This window comes from Solanum verrucosum, unplaced genomic scaffold (assembly GCF_900185275.1).
Source record: "Solanum verrucosum unplaced genomic scaffold, falcon-dt-bn FXZP01000095.1, whole genome shotgun sequence".
Lineage (NCBI taxonomy): Eukaryota > Viridiplantae > Streptophyta > Magnoliopsida > Solanales > Solanaceae > Solanum > Solanum verrucosum.
In genome coordinates, this window is record NW_026020060.1 from 1,262,813 (window position 1) to 1,283,666 (window position 20,854).

Genomic DNA, 20,854 nt, shown 5'->3' on the forward strand with positions numbered 1-20,854 from the left:
ATATGATGCAGATAACGTCCACCAGGTGTCTTTAGTTGATGGATAACAGTAAAATTGCTTTCTTCGGGGTTTTCATTTGTTTCATCTCCGAACATAGTGGCATGTTCGTTATGGACTTTGTCTTGCTGAGAATTGAGCGAAACAATGCTACTTATATTCTCGATTCTTGGTCATAAGAAGCATGAAGCTTTTCCTACATCCACATAAAATTGTCAATTACGGGGAGATCCTCGCCCTTTTGACTTCTCCATTTTCATTGAATGGAGGAATATGCTGATTTTGAGGCAAACTTATAGACCTGCATCCACAAAAAAATTACTAGTTTAAAAATGAACTGATCTGTGTCGATCTCTTCGGTTGTCTGCTCCTTGTCTGGCTATCTCCAGTTGATTTCCCCGATCTCCCGCTTCTTGATAGATAAGACAAAACGTTTTTATGCAAAATAATTGAAACACGACAAAAGAGTTTAAAGAAAAAATAGGTTTTCAAAAAGTATTATTTGGAAAAGGTCACTGTCAAGTGTCATGTCACGTCAAGCTTTAGCGAACGTCTTTGAAGTTGTTGCCTCGAAGTTTATCCGATTATTTGCTGGGGAGTATTCAAAGTTGTTCTAAACTACCGATGAACTCAATTGAAATTTTTGAGGTCATCCTCAAAATTTCTGTCCCAGTTAACTGTCTTGGCGCATACTGAACTGTTGATGAACAAACTATGGAATATTTGAGATCCTCTAAAAAATTATGCGTCAGTTGCAATTCTCAACGTAACTTCAGTCTTGACTTGTTAGAGAGATCTTTTTCTTCCTCTGAAAAAATCTATCCCAGTTTCTATTGTAAAGCAAAATAGAAATCTTACGAGAGATATGACCGAGCCGTTGTGGCACCTACGTATCCCGTTGAAGCAGAAATCAGGTCAAACGTAGTTCCTCTTCAAATATTAGCAAAAATAAGAAAATAAAAACAAAGAACCGACCGAGGCCGACATAGGTCGCCTACGTATCTCAATCTTGAGAATTCAGGTCTAACGTAGTTCAGGTACAAGGAAAATATTAAAAAGGGTTAAAGGGGTGACTGAGGCCGACATAGTCCGCCTACGTGTCTCATTCTTGAGACTTCATGTCAGACATAATTCATTACAGAGGGATAAAATTCTAAACAAAACCATTACGAGCAAATAGAACAATTACAATGAAATAACAAAAATACAAAATGAAACTTCACATATAATATCTCTTGACAACATCTGAGTTGATCAGTTTGGGCCACTTTGTGCCATCCATCTCCGATAGGACCAAGGCACCTCCAGATAACACTTTGCAAACCATGTAAGGTCCTTGCCAATTTGGTGTAAATTTCCCTTTGTACTCATCCTGATAAGGGAAAATGCGTTTGAGAACCAATTGGCCAATTTCGAATATCCTGGCTCTTACTTTCTTGTGGAAAGCACGAATCATTCTCTGTCGATATAGTTGACCATGACAAACAACAACCATTGTCTTCTCATCAATCAATGTTAACTGATCAATCTGTTTGCGAACCCAATCAGCATCACTCAATTCAGCTTCTTGAATTATTCTCAAGGAAGGTATCTCAACTTCGGTAGGTATAATTGCTTTTGTTCCATATACTAACAAGTATGGAATTGCTCCAATTGATGTCCTAACAGTCGTTCTGTATCCCAACAAAGCATATGGCAACATCTCATGCCAAACTTGGTGATTATGAATCATTTTTCTCAAAATCTTCTTGATGTTCTTGTTGGCGGCTTTTACAGCTCCATTCATTTGGGGACGATAAACGGTTGAATTTCGGTGAGTGATCTTGAATTGTTCACATATCTCTCATCAAGTGACTGTTGAGATTCGCTCCATTATCAGTGATGATGGATTTCGGTATTCCAAACCTGCATATCAAATTGTTGCGAACAAAATCAGCTATAACTTTCTTGATCACCGACTTATACGAAGTTGTTTCCATCCACTTGGTGAAGTAGTCAATGACAACCAAACTGAATTTGTGTCCGTTAGAGGCGGCTGGCTCTATCGGACCAGTGACATCCATGCGCCAAGCTACAAAAGGCCAAGGTGAACTCATAGCATTGAGTTCATGAAGCGGCACTCGAATAAAATCACCATGCACTTGACATTTATGGCATTTCTGCACAAACTTGCAACAGGCATGTTCCATAGTCATCCAAAAGTAATTGGCTCGAAGGATCTTACTTGCCAAAGTGAGTCCATTCATCTGAGTACCACAAACTCCCGCATGTATCTGTTCCAGAAGCTTTACAGCCTCACTAGCATCAACGCATATGAGAAGACCTAACTTTGGAGTTTTCTTATAAAGGATTTCCCCACTTGGAAAGAAATTGTTAGCCATACGGCATATTGATTTCTTCTGATTGAACGTTGCATTTTCAGGATAAGTCCCGGTCTCCAAATACTTCTTTATATCAAAATACCATTGTAAACCATCTGGTTCAGTTTTAACATGTGAACAATGGACAGGTTTCTCTTTCACCTCTATATCCACGGGATCAATATAACTTATATCCAGATGTTTAATCATTGAGGCAATGGTGGCAAGAGCATCAGCCAACTCGTTCTGTGTCCTCAGAATGTGTCTGAATTCAATCTTGTGAAGTCTCTTACACAACTTCTGTATATACTGCACATATGGTGTGATCTTTGGGTTCTTCACGGCCCATTCTCCTTGAACCTGATGAATTAGCAAGTTCGAATCTCCAATAACTAGAAGCTCATGCACATTAATGTCGATGACCATCTTCAAACCAAGAATACAAGCCTCATATTCTACCATATTGTACGTGCAATCGAATCGGAGTTTAGCTGCCATAGGATAGTGCTGACCAGATTCTGACACTAAAACTACTCTGATACCTTTTCCTTGGTGATTTGGCGCTCCATCAAAGAATACTTTCCAGCCAGGGTACGCTTCCAAAATATCTTCACCCACAAATGCAACTTCTTCATCGGAAAAATAAGTATTGAGTGGTTCATACTCTTCATCAACTGGATTCTCCGCAAGATGATCAGCTAAGGCTTGTGCTTTTATCGCCTTCTAGGTCATATACACAATACCAAACTCTCTGAAAAGCATTTTCCATTAAGCCAACTTCCCGGTCGGCATTGCATTTTGGAAAATATACTTCAACGGGTCCATTCTGGAAATAAGGTATGTGGTATAAGAAGGCAAATAATGTCTCAACTTCTGAGCAATCCAGGTCAAAGCACAACATGTCCTCTCCAAAAGAGTATAACGAGCCTCATATGGAGTGAATTTCTTGCTCAAGTAATAAATGGCTCGCTCTTTCTTCCCTGTTTTATCATGCCGACCAAGCACGCATCCAAATGTGTTATCCGAGATAGATAGAAACAGCAACAAAGTACTTCTTTCTTGTGGAGGAACCAATACCAGCAGATTAGACAAATAATTCTTGATGTCATCAGAAACAGTTTGACATTCTACGATCCACTTGGTCAGGGCACCTTTTTTCAACAACTTAAAGATGGGCTCACACACCACGGTGGATTGAGTTATGAACCGACTGATGTAGTTCAACCTTCCCAGAAAACTCATCACCTTTTTCTTGGTCTTCAGAGGAGGTAACTCTTGAATCGCCTTGATCTTGGAAGGTTCAAGCTCTATGCCTCTCCTACTGACTATAAATCCTAACATCTTCATAGCTGGCACTCCAAAAGCACATTTAGTGAGATTCAACTTCAAATTGTATCGACGTAGGCGATCAAAGAATTTTCTCAAATGAGTCAAGTGATCCAAACTCTCGCGGGATTTGATTATGACATCATCTACATTCACCTTAATCTCCTTATGAATCATATCATGAAATATGGTTGTCATAGACCTCATATAAGTAGCACCAACATTCTTGAGACCAAAAGGCATCACTCGATAATGATATACACCCTAAGGCGTAATGAAAGCTATTTTTTCTGCATCTTCTTCATCCATCAGGATATGCTGATAACCCACATAACAATCCACAAATGACTGCAACTCATGCTTAGCATAGTTATCAATGAGAATTTGAATGTTTGGCAATGGAAAATTATCTTTCGGGCTTGCTTTGTTGAGATCTCTATAATCGACACAAATTCTGTTTTTTCCATCTTTCGTGGCAACCAAAACAATATTGGCTAACCATGTTGGATATTGTGTCAGTTCAGCCACTTTAGACTCAATCTGTTTCATAATCTCCTCTTTGATCTTCAAACTTAGCTCTGTCTTGAATTTCTGAGTTTTCTGCTTTACCGGACTGAAATTTGGATTGATCGACAGTTTGTGAGACACCATGTTCGTACTTAGCCCTGGCATATCCCTGTAAGACCAAGCAAATACATCGATGTATTCTCTGAGCAAACGAACCAGGTCCCTTTTTTTAGCTTCAGTCAGATGGAAACTTACTTCTTTGACACACTCCTCATCTCCGATATTCACAGTCTCAGTTTCTTCCAAATTTGGCTTGTGTTGGTTTTCAAACTGTCGGAACTCTTCAGCAACATGATTGGGTACCACATTTTCTTCTTTATATTCCTCGCTTTCGTCATTACCTGCCTCATTCTGTTCGTTCAGCTCGTGACATGACATGACATTGGCAGGTTTTAAATTAATCTTACTGAAATCATAAACAAACAAAGTTAGGAAAGTAAAATATAAACAAATAAGTAAATAAACAAATTTTCGATAAAAGAGGCTTTCATTTAAGTTTAAAAATAGGCACAAACTTTGACCATGGCCAAGGGCCATTCCGCCTTTTTAAACATCACAGAGGAATTCAAAAACTCAAACAAGTAAAAACTGAACAAATGGTGGGTCTCACGACTCTTCCGGACTACCACTGATTTTCAAAACAAACATAAATACATGTCCTTTCAACCAAGATGAATGAGGTATCATAAGCGGTGTGGAGGTCCAATTCTACAACTGCTCATCTCAATCAACATCACGGATGCCTGATGTCCCAGCCTCTCCTTCGACGATTGCATCGATTTCCTCAAAAAGGCCCAAGATTCCTTCACCAATACCACCATCATTGACATATTCTCACACCGGGAAAGACTGGTACAAATGAGGAATTGGCCTAGCCAACGCTCGATCAACACTTTTGTTCATTATCTCTGCTTCATCATCTGTTGGGACATATCCTAAACCAAACTTTGCTTTTTTGGCGGGGATTTGAATAGGCTCAACATTTCCTTGAAAGCGCTTCCCCAATCCAAAACCTGGTTCGAAACCACTCCGGAGCATAACAGTAGCTATCATCTTGTACACAAAAGGCATAGGGGGTTGTGGAGCCAAGTCATCACCAGTGGTATTTACCAACTCCACCGTTTAGAAATCACAACCTCGAGAGACATCATCAATGATCAGCGCATACCCATTGGAATGGCTCCCTTCACCATAAATGACCAATTCCTGGTCCTTCCAAACAAATTTCATTAGTTAGTGAAGGGTAGAAGGCACAACCCCGACCATGTGGATCAATGGTCTTCCTAGAAGCAAGCTGTAACTGGTATTGATATCCAACACCTAAAACTCAACACTAAATTCAACAGGACCCATCTGAATCTCCAAGTTCACTGCACCCATCGTGTCTTTTTGCTCTCCGTCGAAACCCTCACATTGACTTGGTTCCGGTAAACCTTTCCCAAGCTGAAGTTTAGCTGCTTCAGAGTCAAAACTAGGCAAATATTGAGACCGGATCAGTCATCAACCAAGACGTGATTTATAATCTTGTTTCGACACATAATGGTGACCTGCAAAGCTTTGTTGTGCATCCTACCTTCAAAGGGTAGCTCTTCGTCACAAAAACTGATGCGGTGTCCTCGAATGACTTGGCCTATCATAGCCTCCAAATTATCACTGTTAGTACCCACAGGCACACAAGTATCATCTAAAGCCTTCATCAAAACTTGCCTGTGCATTTGTGAACTCATCAGCAAGGCCCACAAAAAAATCTGAGCTGGTGTTTTCTCCAGATGTTTCATGATCGAATAATCTTTTTGTTGCATCTTTCTCCAAAACTCTTCTGCTTCAGCTTCACTAATTGGACTTTTAGACTGGTCCTTCTTCTGTAGTCCATGGGCTAACTCTTCTGGTGTGTAGTATCTGTCGGATCTAGTTATACCCTGGGTAGCAGCCGCTTCAATTACAAACTTCTCCTGAGGGGAAATTTCTCTTGGCACCAAGGCAATAGCTTTCTGAGGTGTTATAATTATAAATTCCTTCTTTTCTTTTATGGACAACGAGGCCACAGCTCTCTCTCAAGGTCATTTTAACCAACCGAGACAATCACATTTGCCGTGCACCACTCCTCCTTTGTCTCTATCATGTTGATAGTGACGCCTCCATGGTTTGGAAGAGAATTAGTGTTGACGTTTGGTGCAGTAGTCTGAAGAGTGACCACTCTCTGGTCGATTAAGTCTTGGATCTTGTGATTTAGGTTAATACAATATTCTGTATCATGTCTAACACAATTGGAATGATATGCACATCTTTGATCCGGTTGTAGAATCTAGAGTTGGTGTTAATGGGCTTGGGACCAACTGGATGCATCATGCCTGCCGCAGTCAATTGCTCGAATAACTTTGTTCAGCTTTCAATAAGCAGAGTGAAATTTCTAGCAGGCTTCTTCTCAAATCTTGGACGGGGATCATAATTGCCTTGTTGAGAGGGAGGCATTTGATGATAATTTGGAGCATTTGGACAGGGGAGGGGGGGGGGGGTTGATAACTTGGGTATGAATTGGTTTGGTAATTTGGTTGTGGAGCTTGGTAGTTTGGAGGGGTATTTTGATAGTATGGGGGTGGAGTTTGATATACTGGGGGAGGGGTTTGGTAATTTGTCTGGACGTTTGCACAGTTTGGTGCAGCATTTCGGTAATGAGGAGGTGGGGTTTGGTATACTGGAAGCGGAGTTTGGTAAATAGGGGGAGGGGTTTGATAATCTGGAGAGGGAGCATTCTGGTAATTGGGGGGAGGGGTATGATAATCAGCCTGTATATAACAAGCCGGGTATGGACTCTGCGAAGGTCGAGAACGACCTTGGTACGATGAGAGTTTTCTTGAGGGTTTCTTTCCCTCAGATGCACAAGAAATAGAAGACATGTCTTCTCTCTTCTTCTTCAACAGCCCCTAGGATCCAGACGAGGCAGCAACACATGCAATATTCTCGGTTCTTAGTCTGTCTTCAATAGTCTCACCTACCTTGACTATCTCGGCGAACTTCATCCAACGAGCAATATGATCCTGTCGTAATACTCGGGCTCTTGAACCCGCACAAATACTTCAACAATTTCTTTCTCAGACATGGGAGGCCGAACCCTAGTTGCCTCCTTTCTCCATCTATACACAAATTCCCTATAACTTTCAGTTGACTTTTGCTTCATCTTTTCTAAACAATAGCGATTAGGAACAGTCTCAACATTATAAGCAAATCGCTCAGCAAAATCTCTAGCAAGAGCGTTCCAACCGGACCACTGTTTCATATCTTGGGAAGTGAGCCATTCTAGTGCCTCCCCTTTCAAGCTTCAGCTAAAGATCCGCATTAACAAAGTTTCATCTCTACCAACTCCCATGAGTTGGTCACAATAAGCTTTCAAATGAGCCAATGGATTTCCTGTTCCTCCAAAAGTGTCGAACTTCAGCAGTTTGAACCCTTCAGGAAGGTCCATGTTTAGATGGATGCATAAGTCTTCACAACTGAATCTGGTGACCTCTGGAGTGTAATGCAACTCATTCACAGCTTGTAAGATTTCCTCCTTTAGAATCTGTTTGGATGACTCTTCTTTAGCCCTACATTCTTTTTCTTGCTCCTCATAGTGGTCGAGCTCAGAACAATTGGCGTAAGGCTCATATGGGACTGGGATTTAGAAAGTAGTCTTTTGAGGTAAGGGTGGAACAATGGAAGGATTCTGGACATTTAGGGGGGCTTGGTAATTTTGGGGGCAATTTTGGGGGTTGGTATGCTGATGGGAGAAGGATTGCGGGTTGGTATTTTTATTTCATGGGGGAGGGTAAGCTTGTGGGTTTGCATTTTGATGAAGAAGGAAGGTTAGGAGGTTGTTATTATAGGGGTATATTGGTGCTTAGGGGTAAGGTGGCGCTTGGTGGGAAGCAGGGGCGTGATGAGGGCTTGAAGCAGTTAGGACAATGATGGGGGATTTTGAACTGGGTGTGAGAGTGGGTTCTGAACATGTTCTGTACTTGAACTAAGAGGAGGGAAATGGAGTGGAGGCCTTCCTTTGCTTGGAGGGTTGACTGAAAAAATTAGATTTGGTAGATCTTGTTTCTTCTGCACCTCAGCCTTTAAATTTGCAATCTATTGCATCAATTGCATAATCAACTCATTATGCTTAACAACAGAGGGATGAGCTACGACAACCTCGGTCAAGCCATTATTATCACTGTTATCGCCCATTGCTGACTTTCATTTATGAGAATTTTGACCGGGGAAGGAATCTTTGGGAGATTTTGATCTTGTAAAATAAGGATGATTAGCCAGCTTATCAACATAGACCAGTTCTAAGTACCTGTAGAGGAAAAACAACTCAAAGGCCAATATGTTAGTTTTAATTCATGACAACATGATGTAAAATATCACATAGAAGGCATATAAACACATAAGAGTGGTTTCATTTGAGGACATATTAACCCATGAATAATGGGGAGTGATTTTTGAAATAAGCAGGAATTTGCTCATTTTATTTTGAGACTAGTGACTCAGAAATGTTAAATTGCGTTGAGCTAAGGTCTTCTTGCTGCATCTTTTGACAGCTGTTGATATGAATTCAGTGCTTCCTTGTAGAATGAAAGAAAAAATTAAAAAGATAGGGGTCGGGCCTTAAAAGGCTGCCTACATATCTCCCAAGGAGAATTCAGGCCCTACGTAGTGTGAATACAAAAGGAATTTGATTTTCATTCATTCATTCTTTTGATTACAAGGAAATTGAAAGCATGCGATAAAACTCCTAAGACATAGATTGTGCCTTTATCAAGGCTTCTTCTGACTCGTCAAAGCATTCTAGCTGCCGCATGGCTGATCAGGGGAGAAACTCAACTTGGTTCCTTCCCTTGTTGATTAGGGATTCCACATCATAGCGGAACCCGAGGCACATTCTAATGTTGTGATCTATGGCGTCGTGAGAAGGGCAAGGTTTCTAGATTTCAATTCCAACGGGATCGACTGTTCCATCATCCCTTCTGATAGGGGTCAAGATCCCTCTTAGAACCAACTGAGAATAGATATCTGATAGCGTTCTCTTAAAAGGCGTGAAGTAATGATAGTAAAACAACGTATGCTATGTGACCAGCATACTAGGTTATGGTTGATCATAGGTAAGGAGAGTGTTATCACCCCACATGTAGGTAATTTTCCCAATTTTGATCAGGTCACGGATCGCGGCCTTAAGTTCCACACATTCTTCTATTATGTGCCCATTTCGGTATGGATGGTAGGCACACGTCTTATGTACACCCTCCGGTTCAACCTTAGAAGTGGTTCCCTTGAGGGGTTTTATGATGAGTTTAGCCTAAAGACACTCGTAAATGGGAGCACACGAAATGACTTTTACTCCCACACTATATTCCTGCTGATATGCCTCGAGGGTGATTTTGTCATCCCCTTCTTTCAAACTTCCTTGGAAAGGAGGCCGATAGACAATTTCTTCCTCGGGTTCTTCTTCAACAACTTCAGGTTTAGTGTCCTCGGAGACAGGGATTGTGTTATCCAGGAGAGGGTATTTTTCGCATAGTCTCTGGAGCCTCAGGGCTATATCCTCGTCTTTCTTCTGCATGACAGTTGTCTCTTCTTTCATGATAGATAATTTCACCATCTTAGTCGCCAGCTCTATGCCTAATGTTACACTTTTAGCTTGTGCAGCTGCAGTGGTGAATTCTAGTTCTACTCTTCTTTCTACCATTTCTCGGATCTCTTGTTTGAACCGCTACAGTTTCATCCTTAAATCCGCTTCAGTCGGCTCCACCTCGACATTCTGGTTTTTCTCCATCTTAGCAGCATATTTACCTTTCCTGAGATGATAGAGTAATGTCTTAAGATTTGGTAGTAGAATTTTATTTTTGGCTGAGAAACTCAAGACTCATGGAATTCTGGTCGAACATTTTGGCAGTGACTTATATTTGGTATTGTAGAGATTTTTCAGAGATTTTTTGAAAAGGAGTGGGCTAAAAATGTCCTCATTCAAAGCAATGTATCACATAAACAGTTAAAACACACAAGTAAGCAAACAAATATCACGTCCTAATCATGTATGTTACCCTTTTGTGCCAAGGGTAGGCCTAGTGAATCAAAGGATGTATATGTCTTTTTAAGCTAATCCATTATCCCGAAAGTATTTCATTAATAGCATTCAAAATAATGTTTAACAACATATAAATGGGGAAATAAGTTCAAAAAGCAAATAACAATAAAACAAAGTACAAATAAATGCCATCCCATTTAGGGGATGATAATAAGTTTCAAGCTCCTGATCCGTCACCAAGTCTGATTTTCTTGGTAATGTTGACTTCTTCCCACATGGCATATTTGTTTGCCCACAAGTGGTCTCTCGCTAGCCGAGCCCCTTCTTGATGTCTAAACCTCTCTACAGACTGAATTTGTTGCTCCATGCTATCATCTAATTCTGACATGCATTGCCTTGCTCTTCATAACTCTTGCTTCAACTGAGCTATGACTTTGGCGTCTTCTGAATGTCGGCGTTGATGATCCAACTCATTCTTGTCATACTTCTCTTGGAGTCGATGGAGTCGAATTTGATGTTTAGCACCAACATCTACAATAATATGAGGAACATTTGGGCCGGGCTCGATGGTTTCGGCGAGGTTCTTCTTTAACCATTCTTTGTAGTCCCTTGAACATTCAGGACCAAATATGTTCGGCATCGGCTCACCCAACACCCTTCGAGCCTTCCATAATTGAAGTATCTTTTTAGAAAAAGCGACTTGGCCATCTTCGTGATCTGACACAAATCTACTTATGTTTTCGGTTTGGGGAAGCTCTTGCTTTCCTCCTAGTTGTCTAAGCACTCGAGCTGGAGCATACGGTCGAGTTCCTCTCAATTCGGCAAGTATCAAGTAGGGGGTCTTTTCACTTCGGATCACCATTTGTTTTGTTACTACTAAGCTTTCGATCGACCACTGCACATTTTCCTTTCTCAAACCCTGAAGTGTCGAATACCAAAATTCTTGGCCTCCAGTCCTGTTGAAATGATTAAGCTGCACCCACCAATCGAGACTTTCGAGTCTGTTCGGTGGTTCCAAGGGATCTGGTTCTTTTGGATTATGAGCTTTGATCAAGTGTCTCATCATCCACCATTGAAGTATTAGGTTGCACCCTTGAAAGAAACGTTTGCCGCTTTTACATCTATGCAATGCCCTGTAAATGTCAACAAGGATCATGGGAGCCAAAATGTAGTACTTGATTGCCGACCCGTACCCCACTCCGTAAAAGATAGCATGAGAGACCATTACTACACTTGGATGGATAGTGTAGTTTGGTCCTTGGGGAAATACCACTGTCCCAAGTAGGCATATTGCAAAAGCAAGAGGACGTGTTTTCTTCCATTTTTCCTCTGAGACAAACTCTTCTTTGATTTTTTCGTAAGCTCTTACACGTCTAAATCAATAATAGAGTTTTCGAAGTGGAATGTTTGGCCCGGGAAGCTTTTCCATCCATTCAGCTTTGACGAGTGACAATTTTTCTTTAATTTTGGCAAAATCCCATGTTTTTGGGAAAAGGAGATCCGTATCGGGTTTGAACCTTGATTTGTTGCACATATCGACACTCTCATAACTTGCAAGGACTTCTTCAATAGATGGTGTCAATTCCACTTCCTCGAACCGAAATACCATGTTGTCGCTGTCCCAAAATTTTACCATTGCTCCAATCAAATCGGGATAAGACACAATTTCCATTAATGATGGGAGATGGCCCATGTGTCCTTGAACTTTCTTCTTGTCTTCCTCGTTCATAAATTTCCACCAAACTTGTAGGTAAGGAAGGGGTATGGTCACCATTCGGGTCCTCAAGGGTTCATATATCAGATTCATCCTACAAGAAAAAACAGACAAAGGTAAGTTACCCCCACCCCCATAGATAATCGATTTGTTTTAAAATACATATACATCCTTCAATTAAACACATAAGTGTGATTGTCTTTTATTGACCAATGGGCCAAATAGACACAAGGTGGGCTTCTAATAGGCCCAACACGCCTTGGGTGTTGGGTCAACTTAGTTCAAAATGTGCTAAATTCGGGATTTGGTTTCGCTCTACACTAGGTGACTAAGAGTGGCTTTTGAAAAACCGAGAACCCAAGAGGACAACTTAGACTGAAACTCATGACAACCATTGGACGCATGGCGTACCAATAAATTGCCCATCATTCCGGAAAAGGGTGGAGTTAAAAAGTTTGGCTGCGATTATGCAGAATCGTTCTTAATATACTATACATACAATTGGAAAATGTCATGAATTCAATGACAGTTATAGCAATTTAAACACATTAAACACAGATAAACAATTCAACAACTAATAGCAATTAGTCAAGTAGTCAAATCTTTTGGTTATAACTTAATTCAATCCCCAGCAGAGTTTCTATTTCTGTTTTACTCGAAAAAATAAAAGAAAAATGACTTGTTTCGGGAAATTGACTAAACTTATGACTTGAATAAAAATCGATTTTCCAAAATAGAGTCGCCACTTAATTTTTTTTAAAATATTAAGAAAACTTAAGATTTTTCAAAAAGACTTAAACAGACAAAATCAATTGAAAATAAAAGGGTTCAATTTCAATGTACATTCCGAGAAGGTGTTAGGCCCTCAGAATGTCCGCTAACTTGCGGTTGACCAACGATTTGACTAAAATGACTTTCAACTAACTTTTAAGACTTTTATTAATAAATAAAACTTATTTTTTATTTAAGGAAAATAAACTAAAGGGGAATTTTCTAAGGGAAATAACTCAAGTGTTGGCAAATAATAAAAAAAATAAAGGCAAGTATAAAATATAAATATTTTATTTGAATACAAAAGGAGAAATGACTATCTTTGAGAAATTAATTAAGTCAAACCAAAAAATAAAAATGTTAGCCAATATAACAAGTGAATAGTAAGACAAAGGAAGGAATCTTGAACTTGGGCCATTTGCACAAATTCAGCTGAATTGGGCATTTGGCCCACCTGTTCTAACTCTAAATAGACTGCCCAAAATAAAGGGCTTTGGCCCAATTTCTGTTGAACCTGCTGATTGTTCTTCCTTTGGCTTTTGGTCCCATTTTTGCCTTTGAAGACCCTTACTTCAATTTTGGGCATGTACTTTCTGTAGTTTACCCTGTATATCAATGTTTTCATTATGTATATTAGTGTATACTGAATGTATACAATAAGTATACAGCCCATTTGAGCTTTCCGAACATATATCTCAGTTTTCAGCATGTGTTTCATCTCTAATTTTGACCTTGTTCATTGATTCCCTGTTGGCTGACTCAAATATATAGAAATTTGGGCCTTCATGGCCCAAATGAAATGCAGAGGGAGGGTGACAGCCCATAAGGCTCGGATGGATTCCATGATGAAGAAAAAAGAAGAGGAATACAAAATAAAAAGTAGTAATCAAAACAGGAAGGGCTTATCAGTAACTAAAATGTAAAATGACTAATACATATTCTTGCAGGGAACCCAAATCAAGATTTCAAGACATGTCATGTTAACAAACAAACCCATACTTGGCATTACATAAATTGCATTTTGACATGAAATTTCAAGGTAACATTTGAAGCAGTCAACAAGAGATTTCAAAATATTTTAATAGAGAGCAAACACAAAGTTGTTCAGCCTTTGATAAGGGACATCTAACCATTCTTTAAACAAAATAAGAAAGAAAACTCGTTAAGGACAAATGTTTTGGTCCTCATTTAACGACTATCATTGTTTGAAACACATAAGAGAAAAGCATAACAGTAACATCCCAATATTAATGCCTTCACAAGACTTGAACTTTCAGGAAAAAATGCCTATTAGCACTAATTGGAAGGAAATTAAAACCAAAAAGTAAGACACTAGTGACTAAAATACATATTGGACTACTAACACTAAATACAATCAGATGCATTCATTTTTTAGAAGTAAAAGAAGTACCCAGATTGAACCTTCACGGCTTAACATTGAACAATTAAAACGACATGATCTAGAAAAGCGATACTACTAATCCTAGAAGGGAAATGACTCTTTAAACACTTGCTAAAGCTACTTCAGAACAAACGAAAACCTTAAGATAATAGTCTCGTAAACAAAGAAGAATTTTTTATCATTAAGTTAATTCAAAATAGAAAAGGGTAAAACAAACCATTAACAAGAGATTCGGGAAAAAGGGCGTTGCAGCAAAAAGTAGATTAAAACCAAAATATGGGTTAAGACTCTTTTCTGAATAAATCTACACATATAAAATGAATAAACACCTTCATGAATTTAGAAGAGCATACATAAGACATACAAGACAATGAATAATCTCATATAGTAATGATATAGTGAAGTCATCAATTATACATAAAAGAAAATGATCCAACGACTGGAAATTCAAAACGAAAACATGTTCCTTGCTACTTTCGTCCTATTTCACATATCGCAAGATTAACCCAAATTCAAATAGAATGAATACATAGCTAATTCATCAAATGGAAAGTCAACCCAACTTTGAGCAAAAGAAAACCGAGAAAAAATAATTTCGAGCGAACAAACCAGCTACATATTGATCAGTGAGTCCAAAGTATTCCTAAACGCCAACATATAAGTATCTTACACATTGAGAATATGACAATAACACATTCATAACAAAAGCTATTGAATCGAACGAGTATTACCTTTAAAGGAGCGGCGAAACTGGACAACGACGAGCCGAACGGAAATGATCTTTCACCACCAAGATGTGATTCCTAGAATTCCAATGAGCAGCAAGAAACAACGAGAGCAAGGACTAAACGAAAATCTGGATTTCAAGAAACTATCCTGAATATTTGTATATAATAGTATAGCTGGAAATTTCAGTGTATGTTTTTGGCTTGAGGGCTATCCGATTCCTATATTTCATCCAACCTTGAACAATGAGGAAGGGGGGAGTATTTATAGAAGGGGATTAGGGTTCAAAACTTTTGAGGGGAAACAGACGAGAATTCGGGCAAACCAGGGACCATGAAAACCAATTTCAAATTCAAAAATCTGTTTCGAATAAGGAATATCCCAATTTGATTCCAAATTCTCAACAGATTGGGGGCGAGGTGGATAATTGTGATCGATCCGATGTCCTTGGGCGCGATGTGTCTCTATCTCGTGTCTACAAGGACTGAAACACAGTTATAACAGGTGCTTTTGTTGTTGCAGGTACAAATTGGAAATGGACGTTGGAGGAAGAAGACAACGAAGTTGCTATCTTCTATTGTACCCGTACAGGGCATGAAGTCGTCGTGTATTCGCTATTGGAATCGTGAGTTGCTCCGTTTGGAATCGATGTCGTTTGGTCGCTACTGTTTTCGCATTTTGCTAGGCGTTGTTGATGTCGACTTGTATCGTGAAGACGATGTCTAGGGTTGATGTCGTTATTGACGTTGTTGTTTGCTTTTCCGTGTTCACGCCGCTTCGATCGTGAATGTTGTTGTCTGAGATCAACACTGGAGACGTCTGGGTCTTCTTTGGGATAGGGAATGGGTCGGGTCGGGGGAATTGGGAATTAGGTCGGCTGAGTGGATTTGAGGGAATATTGAATTGTACTGGGTTGGGGTTGGAGAGTTTGGGTTACTGGAAATTGGTAAAGCCCAAAAACTTTGGCCTTAAGATGGGTTTGAAGAAAAGGGGAATTTGGCTAAAATTGTAATAGATTAATAATTTACCCAATCGGATTAAATAGGTAACCCAACATAATTAGTTTAAAAGACTCGACTGGAATTTAACTAGGACGAATTAATATAATTAATTTATGTGCTTCTTAATCTTAAGGAGATAAAATAATTAACTTGATTATAAAATAATTAATTTAGATACCAACTAATTAATTCGAACTTTAAAACTATAATTCCAACCAAAACTTAAATAAATAAAATATTTATTTTAACAATGTAAAAATCTTTTGATATGATTTTCAAATATTCTTAAAATATACCAATTGTATGAAATATATTTATTATTCAAAATACTATAAAAATCGACTGAAATTACTTAGAATAACCTTGAAACTATTTGAATTTTTATAAGGCTAATTATTCTAAATCGATTGTAAATCAAGGAGCTCGAAAATCAATTATTATCGGGGAGGGTCAAAATTGGGTGTCAACAATACTTAGTTCCCATATATCATTTTAAAGAAAATGAACTCAGCTCTACTCTTCCTCAACTCAGTGCTCAAGTCTTTAAAATAAGTTTTAAAATAATTTGTAAAAAGACTTCTTAAAATAGGGTTCACACCGAATTATGGACGTGAATGACTCAATTCAAGGTTTTCAATAACCATGCATAGAACTCAATACTTGGAACTCAACAACTCCTGAACTCAAGGAGTCAATGATAGTACTCATCTCAAGAATGCTCGACTCGGAGGGTTCATGCAGAATTATGGGCATGAACTACTTAACTCAAGGACTCAATGATACCTCTCATCTCAAGACTTCTCGACTCATAGGGTTCATGCAGAATTATGGGCATGAACTACTCAACTCAAGGACCTTCATGGGTAACATGTAGTTGCCCCATGATTAGGAACATAATCTCAAAATTATTAGGAACTCAATACTCAAGACTTAGAACTTGAAGATACTACCCCTCTCAAAGATACTCAACTGATGGAGTTCATGCGGAATTTATGAGCATGAACGACTCGACTCAAGGGTCTAAATAACAATATGGAACTCATGTTACGACTTTTCTCGTTCTCATACTTCCTCATAACTCACTTTAAAACTCAAGTGTTGGCCTTGAAAAACTTCTCAAGATTTATAACTCAAAATAGGGTTCATGCTGAATTATAGACATGAACAAATCAAATCAAGGACCTCAATAAAAATATAGAAACTCAATAATTAGGAATATAATTTTTTAAAGAACCATGAACTCAAGAACCCAAATAAAGTTATCTCAAGAATACTCATATCTAGGGGTAGAATCCAAGATTTCTCTTTTACTGATTTGAAAGTAGATGTAGGGCGTGAGGACGAACTAGTCCAATACTATGCTAGCCTTACATACCTGGAAGAACAAGGTTCTTGAAGAATCTTAAAGAAGAACTTGATTAGAAACCTTGAAACCCTAGCTTGAAAGTAAACGATCAAGAAAACCTTTCTTGAGATTCTTGAATTAGTTTTTTGAAATCTCTATGGCCAAGAATTATGATTTTTATTAGTGATTCATAATTGTACGGAGGAATTTGAGTTGAAAAGAATGGAATTCTAGCAGAAAGACATACCTTGAAGAAGAATCTTGAATGGAGTCTTCTACTTTGATTTTTCCTTAGGGTTTTCCCCTAGGGTTTGAGAGAGAAGAGAATGATGGATTAGAAGATGAAAATCTGATTGTTTTGAGTCTTTAATTAGTCAAGATATTCGTTTAGGATTTTCTTGGAGGTAAAAAGATAAAAATGACGCTTTTTAATGTCTTCATGTCGGCTAATTTGTAACAGGACTGTATCAGGTTACTAAAATAGTCATAATTTTTTACTCAGAAATTGGATTGACGCAAAACTGGTGGTGTTGGAAAGTAGATTCAAATACCATTAATTTGATAGCTTACGAGCCACGTAACTCTTTATATTATAAGAGATATGGTCGTTTGAAGTTGGCCCAAGTAGAATCTTACATCAAAGCTTAATCGATAAGGAAACTTCAAGAACATTTATCAAGAACTCATCAAGAAATTAAATTGCTCAATATTTATGGATAGATTCACAAAAGAAACTCATGATTGGTGTGTGGGTGAACAAACCCTACACTATGGAAGCTTACATACCTCAAAGAACTAGGTTCATGGCAAAATCTTGAATTTCTTGAACGAACGCTTGGAACTTTGAACTTTTTCTCCTCTTTTCTCTTCTTGAACTCATCTAAAAAGCTTAAGCGTATTTTAGGAATACTAAAACTGATTCCAATCAGTTTAGACTCCTAAAACCTTACCAAAAATGTTTAAATCCGATTGGGTAAGGAAAATACCAAAATACCCCTTATATTTTTGGGTAACATTTCTTATTTGGACAGTCCGACTTCAAACGGGCATATCTCCCTCATACACGCTCAAATATTAGCAAATTTGGCAGCGTTGGAAAGAGGACTCAGAGATCTTTCATTTGATATCGTGTGGGTCTCCTAACTCATCTTGTACTGAAAGTTATGGCCGTTTGAAGTTGACCCAAAACTTAAATGAACCTAGGAATGACTTGAATGAATTATATTTAGTTCTTTTTGGAACTCAAGGTGCTACAGCTAGTGACCTTAACACTTAAGAAAAATTTAAATTCCTTGGTAAAAACTTACTCACTACGAAGGATGGTTCAAGTCTTAGCTCAAAAAATTTTTGGGGTGTTACACCTATGGTCTGTGGGTCCACCTACGGACCGTCCTGATTGACCGTCAATGGGTTCAAAAAATTTGTTTTTGTACCTTTGACTAATGGGACCCATGTATGGTCCATTGGTCAACCTACGGTCCGTACATGGCCTCTATGGGTCAAGCTACAAATTCTTAAAATCTCACTGTCTGAGACTCACCTACGAGGCCTACCTACAATTCATGGATATGTCAACGGGTCGTCTTGGTGGACTGTCAAAAAGTACTGGAGCTAGTCATTTCAACTAATCTTTGAACTTGCCAACGACAGACCAACCTATGGACCGTGGTCCCACCAACGATCCATCGGTGACTCCGTCTGTGTTGGCACCAAAATTTTGGAAAGATTGAAATTTCTTATCTTTTGAATCCGAGGTGTTACACATAAGTTTTTATTAGTCATACTTTGATATTATCATATTTAAATGACCCACCTCAACATCACTTCAAAAGTACTAAATGTACTATCACTTAGTATTTATTTATCTGAAGATCAGTGGGATTAAGTTTATTATGTTAGTTTTGTATATTGATGACATCTTGTTTGTTAATAATGATCTTGATTTGTTGTATGATACCAACAAATATCTTTCTAACAATTTTGAAATGAAAGATATGGGAGAGGCATCCTATGTGGTTGGGATAGATATATTTTGAGATAAATCACAAGGCTTATTGGGTTTGTCTCAGAAAGACTATATTAATAAAGTGTTAGAGAGATTTAGAATGGAAAAATGCTCATCAAGTCTGTTCCAATTCAGAATGGAGATAAATTTAATCTGAATCAGTGTCGAAGGAATGAATTGAAACGTAAGTAAATGAAAGACATTCCTTATGCATCAGTCGTTTGGAGCCTAATGTATTCCCAAACATGAACGAGACTAGACAAAGTTTTGATGTTGGAATGTTGGGTCGTTATCAAAGTAATCCAGGAATGGACCACTCGAAGGAGGTAAGGAAAGTGTTGTGATACTTATAAGGAACGAAAGATCATATGCTCACTTATAGAAGATTTGATCATCTTGATGTGGTTGAATACTCATATTCAGAGTATGCTGGTTGTGTGGATACAAAAAATATCAACATTTAGATCTTTTTTTATGTTAGTTGGAGGAGAAATATCATGGAAGAGTGTGAAGCAGTTTGTTATAGCTGCATGCACTATGAAAGTTGAGTTTGTGGCATGCTTTGAGACCACTGTTCAGGCTAATTGGCGAAGAAACTCTATTTCAGGACTTGAACTAGTCGACAGTATTTTCAAGCCGCTGAAAATTTATTGTGACAATACTGCAACAGTCTTCTTCTCTAAAAATGATAAGTATTCAAAGAGTGCCAAATATATGGAATTGACATACTTTCCGGTTAAAGAAGAAGTTTAGAAACATTTTTTGAACATGTTGAAAGAATAGACATTATTGATGACAATGAATAACTTTATGTAAAGACTTTTTTATGTTCATGCACATTGCCACTTTGAGCTCGAAATATATATGTTTCTATTGTTACCTGTTTTCTTTTGTATACATAGTATTGTTGAGAATGATGATGACATGTCATGACTTAGATATAATATTAAGCATTATTATTGGACCCATTATGTATTTGAAAAGTTGTTTTAGGTAATAGACTAATATTGTAGTGCATGGAAGGGACTATGCCAAATAAAGTGATGTACAACTGCCATGACTCATACTAATTGATTTACTTAATGATGACAAATGATGTTGAATTTAACATTAATTGTGCACATGACGATTAACATACATATTAAACCATGTAGTTATATTTTTTGATTTAATAAGTAAAATAAGTTGAATCCTAAATTTGTATGGGGAAGTTACCAAGTAGTTTTAAACTACCCATAAAGATGAGAAAGTTACCTAGTAGTTTAAAAACTACTCATATCCATTTCTCAGATGGAACGTAGGAATAACTCTCCAAATTAAAGGGGTCCTCTCTCCACCAAAAAAATTAGTCTTATCCATCAAATTTATTCTGAAAGTGCAAGGTAAGGGAGAGAAACAACTTCTGAAAAAACAATTAAGAAAATAGTTCCACTCAATTCAAGTTAAGATTCTCGAAGAACAGTATGACTTATTCAGATATGTATTCTTGATTGAGTTATTAATTTTATGTGAAAGTCATGTAGTTCTACGATCGTGCATAGTTGATTGAATTTATGAATAATCAGATAGTTTATGTTTTCACAATCTATTA

At 38.1% G+C, this 20,854-nt stretch overlaps 1 protein-coding gene across 1 annotated transcript; it reads right to left on the reverse strand.

Annotated features, from left to right (window-relative positions):
• Positions 1 to 1,216: 1,216 nt before the first annotated feature.
• On the reverse strand, positions 1,217 to 3,926 carry LOC125823371 (uncharacterized). Its single transcript, XM_049502755.1, has 5 exons — positions 3,285 to 3,926; positions 2,222 to 3,080; positions 1,903 to 2,068; positions 1,538 to 1,670; positions 1,217 to 1,369 (listed from the first exon to the last, which is right to left on the reverse strand). The coding sequence occupies exons 1-5, from the start codon at positions 3,924 to 3,926 to the stop codon at positions 1,217 to 1,219; spliced, it is 1,953 nt and encodes a 650-aa protein (XP_049358712.1).
• Between the last annotated feature and the right edge of the window lie 16,928 nt (positions 3,927 to 20,854).